The sequence below is a fragment of the Urocitellus parryii genome, chromosome 6 (genome assembly GCF_045843805.1).
Source record: "Urocitellus parryii isolate mUroPar1 chromosome 6, mUroPar1.hap1, whole genome shotgun sequence".
Taxonomy (NCBI): Eukaryota; Metazoa; Chordata; class Mammalia; order Rodentia; family Sciuridae; genus Urocitellus; species Urocitellus parryii.
The window spans coordinates 69972219-69983530 of record NC_135536.1 but is presented as its reverse complement, the minus strand read 5'-3'; the positions used below and the strand labels follow the sequence as shown (position 1 = coordinate 69983530).

The window sequence follows — 11312 nt, the reverse complement described above, 5'->3', positions numbered from 1 at the left end:
ACTTCTTACATAATTCATTTTTCTTTCTTTGTGATGCTTTATAGGAGGGATGATTACTTTCCTTAACAGAAGAAATACTGATTTTTAAAATTTAGTAGCTATTGATTATTTTCAGGTGGGAGTTTGAATGCTTGTGTAGTTGACGTTGAGGCCCAAACTGCAAAACTGTGAGGAGTTTGTGATTTATATGTATGTATATGTACTGATAGAAACACCAGCAAACAGGCCGTTTATTAATGCCAGTTCCCATGGGCTACGTGATGATGGTCACATATTCACCTGGATGTACAGTAGGTTTTTACACTTTAGGAGAGGAACACTGCAACTATGAGACTTGGAGTTTGTATGTTGTGGCTGGGACACCTGCCAATACCTGTAGAGAAAATTGCTATGAAATGTAAACAAATTTTCTCTGGGGAGGAAGAGGAAGGGAAGGCCTTTATCTTTCTTTCTTCTTCTTCTTCTTCTTTTTTTTTTAATCATTCTGGAATGTAAATAGGGAGATAGGTCTCTAAATCTCTCCAGCATTCTTTGTCTTAGGATAGTCAATCATCCTTCACTGAAAAGGCTCACACTTAACAGGAACACAGACATCCAGGGAGAAAATTTACCAGTACAGATCCAGGCTTTGAGATCTCCTATCTATTGTTCCAAATACTGCCAACTTCTTTTCTTTGTCTCTCTTCCCCCAGTGATGGAACCTCCTAATATGTTCTCTAATTTTTTGTGTGTCTTTGTACTTGCTTTTTCTGTGTGTCTACAGCATCCTTCCTATCTCATCTCCATATCCTTAATAGTTTCCCTCTTTTCAGAACTCAGTTCTACTTTAGAAAGCTTATTCCCTTAAGGACTGGATTAGGAGAGTCTCCTAGGTGTTCCTATGTTGCATTGTGCTTAACTCTTTCATAGTACTTATCACACTAATATTAAGTATAATTTTATAATCTGCTTGAAGTGAGTGGTTGCTGAGCAACTTGATGACAAAAGTAATGCTTTTAAATGCATCTTCAGCAAATTGGCAGTGTAAGAAGTTCCATGGATACACTGCTCAATGAAACAACTATAACTAGTGAAAATGTTTAAGGAATAATTTAGAGTTCTTGGAATTATCTGAAGCCAATGAAGAAACATTTATTCAAAAGAATCTACTAAATCTTGGTAAAGTAGCAATGGTGAATGGTACTTAAGCCTTGATTTGCTGCCCACTGACCTTACCATGAGAAATTCCACTTAGGTGAGTAGAGCCCTTTTGCTAGGATTTTTTTTTTTTTTTTGTCTTGGTACTAGGGATTGAACACAGGGCACTTAACTACTGGGCCACATCCCCAGCTCCTTAGTATATTTTATTTTGAGACAGGGTCTCACTAAGAGGAGCCCTAACCAAGTTGCGAAGAATGGTTTTGAACTTGCAATCCTCCTGCCTCTGCCTCCTAAACCTTTGAGATTATAGGAGTGTATCACTGTACCCTGCAGGATTTTTTCATTTTGCTTTGCTCTAAATTGCAGAGACTGAATTTCATGCTGCACGTTGCCAAGAGATTGGAGACAAATGGGATTCCCAAGTTGGCCTTACCTCAGCTCACACATATGATGGGAGTTTCATTCCAGGGTAGGTGGGCTGAAAATAACAGAAGCCACAACCCCCTCCCAGAGTTCTGCCCATAAATCAGGAGAGTGACTCTGAGTGAAGGCCACCATCTGTATCCTCAGTTCTGAAACAGTGGCTAAGAGATTTTGCCCAGAAGGAGAGCCACCTGTAAGAACAGAGAACTCTGAAGCTCTCCCCAGAAGAACTGACTTTATTTGGAATAGAATATGGAGAAATTCAACTCTAAAAGAGATCTTGAAAACAATGGATGCTTGAGTAGTAAGCAAGTAAGAGGAGGCTGGTAGCTCCCTGAGAGAGAAACAATAAAATCTGCAGGCCAACTAGTTTGCCAGAGAGAGCCAGGGAAGAAGAGCAGCCCTGGGAATAGATCATACCCCAAGACAGCTCAAAATTACCTCTGCAAAGGATCCTACATTTAATTGGTTTAGACTGTGGTGCAATTTATGCCCCAGGGCGTTGTCAAAAGCAATACAGCAATTAGCTAGTAATTAGAGAAGACTAACAGCTGGGTGTGATACTAATGCACAGGGCAGAGGGTTTAATGAAAAGATCAGGAAAAAAGATAAAGAGCATGTAAAAATCACTATCACCCCAGGGTGACTGTGTGCCTGGTCTGTACTACCAATTCTAAGTAGCAACTTTGCAGTTGCCAAGTTATGAGGCAAACGAACTCATTAAAATAGTCCTGCCAAGTCACTAAACATGCAAACAAAAAAGAAGTTACAGGGGCAAGCCCATCAATATCCAAAATTAAAACCATAAGTTACCTAAAATGTTAAGTTTTTAACAAAATAATTGTGAGACATGGGGGGAAAGCAGAAAGTTTCTATTCATAGACAAAAAAGATAGAAAGAAATTATCTGGAGGGTCCAGATAGCCAACTTAACAAAAAATTTAAAGCAGTCATTAAAAATATATTCAAAGAAGCAACGGGAATCTTTTCATATTTAAAGATGAAAAGGAATGTACTGTGACAATGGCTTGTCAACTACAAATAAAATAGATGGAAATTATTTTAAAAGACCCAGCTAGAAACTATAGAGTTGAAAAGTAAAATAACTGATTCAGTCACTAGACTCTTCATTAAGGACCTGCTGTGTACCAAGTACTCTAAAAGTGTGGTAGTACAGTAACAGACACATAACCAAGCTTCCAGGTTTATATTTGACATAGTACAGAAAGTCTTAGGCAGAAGGAATAAGAGGAGAATAAGAAATAAAAGGAATAAAATTTAGCGCACACCTGTAATCTCAGTGATTCCGGAGGGTGAGGCAGGAGGATGGCAAGTTACAGACCAGCCTTGAAAAATTAGTGAGAATCTCAGAAAATTAGAAAGACCTTGTCTTAAAAAAAAAAGGAGGAGGAGGAGGGCTGGGGATATAGCTCAGTGGTAAAGTGTTCCTAGTTTCGAGATCCCTACTACCAAAATAAAAGGAATAGGGATTAGAAAAACAAATTATTATTATTATTATTATTATTATTATTATTATTATTATTCTTCACAGCTTCTGTTATCATCTACATAGAAAATCTTTAAGAATCTTCAGAAAAGTTATTAGAATTAACAAGAGTTTAACAAGGAGCTGACTGACATTAGATCAAGATGTAAAGTTCAATTGTTTTTTGGGGTGGAGGTGGCTACTGGGGATTGAACTCAGGGCTGTATCTCAGCCCTATTTTGTATTTTATTTAGAGACAAGGTCTCACTGAATTGCTTAACACCTCACCATGAGGCTGGTTTTGAACTCGAAATCCTCCTATCTCAGGCTCCTGAACTGCTGGGATTATAGGCATGAGCCACCATGCCTGGCTTAATTGTATTTTTATATAATGGGTTTAAGCAATTAGAAAATGTAAGGAAGTAAATGATACCAAATACAATAACCACAAAAAAGCATAATGTACTTAGGGAAAATCCAGCAAAAGACAAGTAAAAAGTTCATAGAGAAAAATAGTAAAATTTTGTTAAATATTCTAAAGGTGAAATGTTTATAGATATGCATTCTCAATATGATCAAGATGTTATTCCTTCCCAGACTGAATAATATATTAATGCAACCCCCTAATAGTGCCATTAGTACATTAATAATGTACTAATGGCACTATTAGGTAAATGTAACAAGCCAAATTTAAAACTTGCCTGGAAAGTAAAATCTAAGAATAGTCGAGATCCTCCTGAAGAATACCAAGATAAGAGAAATGTCCTTCCTAAATATGAATTTTAAAAAAAAACTCTGCTATCTAGACTATGTTATTCATGTAGTGCAATCTAAATGGAGCCTTGCAAGTAGATAGTAACCCCGGAAACACATTCACACTGGCATGCTTACTGGAGGCCTCTTCTTGTGCTGGACTTTACTATTTTAAAATGGTAAAATGGTTAGGGGATTCCAGGGAAGGGGAACAGGTGATCCAAATGGTGCAGTTGAGAGTGGTAAGGAGGCTCAGAATAATAACTATTTACTAACAGTAATGGAAATGGTCATTTTAACAATTGTATTTTAATAAAAGATACAGAGCCATACAGTTATTCACTAGTTGCAGTCACCCATGTACACTCGATATTTGAAAGAAGTGACTTTCAAGCATTGGGAAAGGATGCACCATTCAATAATAGGTGATAGAACATTACACACATAGTAAATACGCGTACATACAGATGATTGTACATATGGAAAAATGGAATTGAATCTTTAGTCCATACTATACTGAGAAATCATTTGTAGATTAAAAGTGAAAATTTTAAATACTTTTAGACTTCTGGAATAAAATTGTAGCAGAAAAGTCTGCAGTACAATAATGATTTGTGTACCTCTTCCATAGATTGGAGCTGTCACTGGGAAGAGGTTGCTCAGTTAGGTACTAAATTTCTCACCCCCATTTGCTCTTACTTGGGTCCATGTGACCTGAATTCCGGCCAATGCAATGGGGACTGAAATGGTGTATATATGTACTTCTCAAACTAACCATGGTAATTGTTAGACCAGGACGCAAGAAAAGACCACTGACTCCAATTAAAATCAAATTAAAGCAAGCTTATTATTTCAACCGGCCAGGCTGCCTCTCCCTCCCAAAACGGCGGGAACAAGACAGCACCCCAGCTTTCCTGCAGCCCAGTTTTATAGCCCAGAAAGGTACACAAAGGGGGGTTACAGATAACAGAACTCTGACAAGCATCACACTAATGGTAGTTTACATTTTTTGCTGGCCCCAACATTAGAATTTATGAGGACCATTAGAGCCTCAGAGAGGGTCGTTGTCTGGCCAGGGAAGGCCAAGATTTGTGAAGCGTCACTAAAATTTCAGAGAGGGCTGCTATCTGGTCAGAGAGCCAGGCATGGGTGAGTTGAAGGCACGGGGCAGGCATTCCAAGCAGGTTCAGAATTTGCAGTAATTTATAGTAAAGCCAAAATTATCTTTTCATGGCTTTGTGGCGAGATGCCCAATTTTAAGAAAAGATCAGGTTGGGTCTATCAGTAATGTGCCATCCTTTCACCCATTCAATCATGGACTGCTACAATAAAATAAATTTCCAGAAAAAAATGGAATTTAAATAATACCAAGCTGGGCACACACCTGTAATCCAAGCTACTTGGGGGAGGTTAAAGCAGGAGGATGACAAGTTTGAGGCCAGCCTGGGCAACTCATTGTGATCCTGTCTGAAAAATAAAATATAAAAGAGGGGAGCATGCTGATAGGATAGCTTAGTGGTAGAGCACCATCTCTGGGTTCAATCCTCTGTACTCACGCACACGTAAGTCATACCAAATACAAACCCATTTTTTATTATTATATTCAACAGACATGATATTATTTTAGCCATTTATCATAAAAAGTTTACAGTCTATGGGCTGGGCTGTAGCTCAGTGGTAAAGCCTTGCCTTGCCTGTGTGAGGCACTGGGTTTGATCCTCAGCACCACATAAACATAAATAAAGATATGTGTGTTCATCTACAACTAAAGCAAAATTTAAATACTATTAAAAAAATTTTATAGTCTTGGGGCTGAGGATATGGCTCAAGTGGTATCACGCCAGCCTAGCATGCGTGAGGCACTGGGTTCGATTCTCAGCACCACATAAAAATGAAAAAATAAAGATATTGTGTCCACCTTAAAAAAAAAACCTAAAAAATAAATAATAAAAAAATTTTTACAGTTTCACTTTCTTTACTCTCCTGAGATGGAGAGGTAATAAACAGTTTGCAGACCAACAGGGATCAGCAGACCACCCTTTGTGCACCACTTCCAGGCCTGGCCCAGAAATATACAATGGATAAATGTATATTAACACATTGGAATATCAGGTGAAAAATGAATGAACTACAGCTATGAATAACAACACGAATGAATATTACAAATAATATTTTTAGAAAGCAATTCAAAGATCTGGGTGTGGTGGTGCACAACTGTAATTCCAGCGACTCAGGAGGCAGAGACAGGAGGATGGCAAGTTTGAGGGCCAGCCTCAAGAAATTTAGGGAGACTTTGTTTCAAAAGGAAAAAAAAAGCAATTCAAAGAACATGTATTACAAATTGCAATACCCTTTTCGCAAGAACTATATATATATTACTTAGAGATACATACACAGGTGATAAAATATATACAAAAGAATGAGAAACAAAGTAAAGGGTAGATGTTAATAAGGTGGGGCAAAGTAAGGTGAACTGGTTAGAGGAATTCAAGATTGATATGAGGGTGTTGATAATCTTCTGGTTCCTAAATAGGAAAGGTGCACAGAGATTTGTTTTACTATTATGCATATTTTATACACCACATAACTTTTCTGTTTACATAAAATATTTAAAAAATCTAAAAGGAATAATGATCAGGAACGTTAGTGAGTTGATCCTTCATCTACAGACAGTAAGTCCAGTGTTTTCTATGCTATTACGTCAGGATACTTCTAAGAATAACAGCATGACTTGCAATCAAAGAAATATTCTAAAGCACAAAATATTACTTTATAGCTAGCTCCTGGGAAAAGCTAAGAGGTATAGTGTACATAGAGAGTCAATTCAGTCAACCAATAAGTAGATACTCTAATTCGGTTCTCGATTGTGGCATGGTGTGTGTGTGTGTGTGTTTTGGAAGGGCTGTTTACAAGAGGGTATGAGATAGAGCTCCTCAAAGTGCTTGTAGACTACCAGGTTTATGAGAGCCACAAATTAAGCACAACATTAATTAAGTGGGCAGACTCTAAAGGATCTCAACAATGAGAGGGAAAATGAATTGAGCCCATTTCCTTGTAAACGCTCTTCTTTAAATCCTCTTTCCAGGTGTAGTGGGGTTGAGCTTGTTGACTTTTGTCACTCCAGGGTTACTTTAAAGAAGAGGGACAGACGGCCCCCTAACGTAGTTCTCAGCCAATAGGCCTTGATGCATGCGCAATAAGCACACCAACGCTACTATAGACCCGGATGAAGGCGGAGCTGAAGGTGCCGGATAGTGCGACACGGAGAGCGCGTGCGTCACGTCGCAGGGGGCGGGGTTTCATGACCCGGTTTCCGCAGCGCCCGCCGCAGGCTGGTGTGTCCGTGGTATGCGTGCTGTGTAGGCATGGGGACTCCTCCGGGCCTGCAGACCGATTGTGAGGCGCTGCTCAGTCGCTTCCAGGAGACTGACAGCGTTCGCTTCGAGGACTTCACGGAACTTTGGAGGAACATGAAGTTCGGGACCATCTTCTGGTGGGTGTTTCTCCACTGAAAATTGCTTCCTTCCAGTTTGTAGCTCCGCACGTGGAAATGGTTAAGAGAGCAGTCCCCAAAGTGGTCTCCTTCTCTCCTGGGCCTTCATCTGTGTTCCACTTTCTTTGGGCGATTTCATAAGGCCTCGATTGCATCTTTTTTTTAAATTTATTTTTTAGTTTTAGGTGGACACAATATCTTTATCTTATTTTTATGTGCCTTACGCATGCTAGGCGAGCACCCTACCACTGGAGCCACATCGCCAGCCCCTCGATTGCATCCTTTTGATGCCTCTTCTCGAATATACGTTTCTGGCTAGTCTCCTTCTAAACTCTTCAGCTGTACTGCCTCCACCCTGACCCAGGCCATTAGCTTGACTTCCCCCAGTCTGGTTCTTCTAGAGCCCCATGTTTAAAAAACAGAACAGTCGCAGGAGCAAGGATAAAATCCTGCATGATTGAATTCATTTTTCATGCAGCAACCAACAGTGTCTTTTTAAAGTGCAAAACTGATCACGTCACTTCCCTGCTCACCACCCTTCAGTGTTTGTTACTGGTTCTCTTTGGGATAAAATTCAAATTCTCGAACATGGCAGGCAATTCTCGGTGACTGGCCTCTGCCTGTATCTCCAGCCTCCTCTTCCAGCCCCTTCCATACACTATCTTGTTCCAGCAATTGCCCTTGGCGTTTTCTAAGCCTAGAGTTTACCCTCTACTTCCACTTGTTTTGTCCCCTTTATTCTTCACCCACTTTATGTCCAGATGCCAATTCCTTGGGGATATCTTTCTCCCTTCTATACTAAGCGGGTGTTCGTGCTCTAGCCCCTCTCCCCTGGTTATTTTATCTCACTGATTATCACATCTTATTGTGTAGATGAAGAGCCAGTATAGGATATGTTAAGAGTGCAGACAGACCACAGACCCCAGCTATGTGAATTTGAATGCCGAGTACCCTAACTGGGATTTGGGATAAGTTATTTGCTTGAGCTTCCTTATTTGTAAAATAGAGGCAATAGTAGTCCTGAGGATTAAATGAGCTAAGAAATATCAAATGTTTCCAAGAGCTCACTAAAGTTCATTGTTATTACTTTTCAATTTTCCCTCCACTAGATTGAGCTTTGAGGACAGTGAATGGATAAGTTTCGTATTACCATTAGCACAGCACATATAATATTGAAAAGGCTAAATAATTGAATGAATGAAACCTATGACTAAACTGTGTCCTGCTGAGTAGAATATAAAAGTTCTCTTTTTTCTCTCTGTTGGTGTAAACTACCTGTGTAGTTTGTAAATTACAGGAGATGAAGGATGACACCCTATTTATTGTACAGCTGATGAAAAGAGAACTAATTTTAAAAAATACTAAATGTAATTCATTTATAGCATAATTTACTTCATAGAACAACTCTGAAAGCAGATGTAATTATCCTTGTTTTATAGGTGAAGAAATTGAGGTTTAAGGAGGTTGAAGTAATTTCCTCCACATTGCAGTTAGAAGGTGGTAGAGCAGATATTGAAACCTATATGTCTCCCCGTTTCTTTCTTTGTTTTTGATTTTGCAGTATTGGAGATCGAACCCAGGGCCTCTCACATGGTAGCCTCATACTACTGAGCTTTTTATTTTGTTTTTAGAACAAAGTCTCCCTAAGTTGCCCTCAAACTAGTCATCTTCTGCTGAAGCCTCCTAAGTAACTTAGATTACATGTGTGCACTGTGTTTGCATTGCCTGGTTCTAAAATCAATGATTTTTCATGTACTACTTTTGGGGGAAAAAGGCATTTCAGGGTAAGTTTTCTAGGGTTACCCCAATTTTTAGCTAATAGAAAAATATCTGAGGAGCCAGTCGATTACCTTCCCTACTTTTTTTTTTTAATATTTTTTTTTAGTTGTAGATGGACACAATATTTTCATTTTTATTTGTTTTTATTTTTAATGTGGTGCCTGGGATTGAACCCAGGGCCTCATGCGTGTGAGGCAAGCACTGTACCACTGAGCTACAACCCCAGTCCCCTTCCCTACTTTTAAATCAGCTATAATATAGCCTCTGCTTACTGGCTGCATGGATAATTTTTGTTTTATGCTGCTGTTATAAAATGAAAATTTCTACATATCCTTATTTGCATTTTGTGTCAATTACTTGTGTCTATTAAATAATACACTTTGAGACATTTAGCTAAGGTATTAAAAATTAGGCACTAATCTCCTCATTTCAGGGTTTATATAGAATCCATAATATGCTTAAAATATGCCTTCTTTCATTGCTTTATCCAAAGTTGTAAGAAGGATATTACATTAACTTTTGGCAAAGTAATGATCTTGCTGGCTTTTAAAAAAAAAAAAATTTAAAAATTTTGGTTAACTTGGCACAATTTTGGATAGTGTATTAATTATGCCATGTAGGTGCATGGAAATGTATTTTCTGTGTTATTACATTGATTTCTAAGAGAGATGTATTCTCTGTTGGATGTTTGGACAAAGCTTTTGAGAGTTGATGAAATCTGCTCTTATATCCCTGCTCTTCTTTCCATTTCATTGGCTTTGCAGTGCTCTGGAGAATGGTAGGGTAGGTTACACTGTATTGTTTCTCTTTTTCATGTAGGCTTCCCAAGGATAGTGGAGGTTAAATGCAAATCTCTGATATATTAGATTGCACACAGTTTTTGGTTTTGTAACATGACCATTGTTTTAAATATTAGATGTTTTAAATGTTTCTCTAGTACTAATTTGAATCCCCTTCTTTGCTCTCCAATTTGGCAAGTAAAGTTGGTGCTTTTGGGAACTGTATTTTGTTTATGGTTGTGCCTCACAAGTGGAAAGTTAGCTCTTTGTGCTTGAGTCTTGAAAGGATTAGCCTTTGAATCTTCATCCAATTAGTCACAACTGTTGTTTAAATAAGTATATACCTGTTTCTGGTTTTTGTTCATCTTTTATTTTCTTAATGAATCATAATATATTTTCTTTATGTTTTCTAGTGGTAAAATGAGAAATTTAGAAAAGAACACATTTACAAAGGAAGCTTTAGCTTTGGCTTGGCGATATTTTTTACCTCCATACACCTTTCAGATAAGAGTTGGTGCTTTGTATCTGCTATATGGATTATATAATACCCAGCTATGTCAGCCAAAACAAAAGGTAATACTTGGTAAGTTGTTTTTCACAGCAAAAATTTGACACAATGTTTTTATAATAAACTGACTTAAATAAAAATGGTAGTGTTTTAAAATTATAATACATTTATGAAAAAAGACTTAGATTTATTACAATTTTTTACTCTTTCTGATTGCAGATCAGAGTTGCCCTAAAGGATTGGGATGAAGTTTTAAAGTTTCAGCAAGATTTGATAAATGCACAACATTTTGATGCAGCTTATATTTTTAGGAAGTTACGACTAGACAAAGCATTTCACTTTACAGCAATGCCTAAGTTGGTATGTTGCCTAAAATAACTTTTGTTTTTTAAATGAGAAGTTATACTTTATTGTCAATTAAGCACCTCACTTTCCATAAAGATGGAATGACTATTAATAATATGCAAAAGTTGTAGCCTACTTAAAAATAGAAGAAAATGTTTTCTGATTATGTTTTTTTCCTGCAAACAAAAGTTTTTGAATGTAGTATGTTTCTGAATGATATGAATTAAGTAAATTGTTATAAAAGGAAATGAGATTGGGCATCTGAATTTGCTCATGTATTTCTTTATTCAAATGAGAGTTTACTGAAAGAGGACCAGGAAATTTTAATATGTAATTGATGAAAAGTCTTGTGACAATTGAGAGACTAGGTTGAAGAGCACTGAAGAAGGATCTAATTCTGCTGTTAGCTGGCAAATCATGTAACTTCTCTGAATCTCATATGAATTTGTAAGCTGGTGGTATGATATCTACTGGAATAATTGAAAAGTTTAGTAGTCTTTGGAAAATAGGTATTTAACAAATATACACATATAGCTGCTTTTGTTTTATTCATGCTTATTGATAGACAAGTTTTTATTGCTAGTTTATATTTGAATACTTTAAAAAT

The 11312-nt window shown here is 37.5% G+C and overlaps 1 protein-coding gene across 1 annotated transcript in view; it reads left to right on the top strand.

Annotated features, from left to right (window-relative positions):
* Positions 1-7121: 7121 nt before the first annotated feature.
* The window catches only part of Snapc1 (small nuclear RNA activating complex polypeptide 1), a 28536-nt gene continuing 24345 nt past the window's right edge, over positions 7122-11312 (top strand). Inside the window, exons 1-3 of the mRNA XM_026385179.2 lie at positions 7122-7294; positions 10266-10425; positions 10580-10720. Of these exons, the coding sequence (XP_026240964.1) occupies positions 7167-7294; positions 10266-10425; positions 10580-10720 (429 nt within the window). The 5' untranslated portion in view covers positions 7122-7166. The remainder of the gene's footprint in view (positions 7295-10265; positions 10426-10579; positions 10721-11312) is intronic.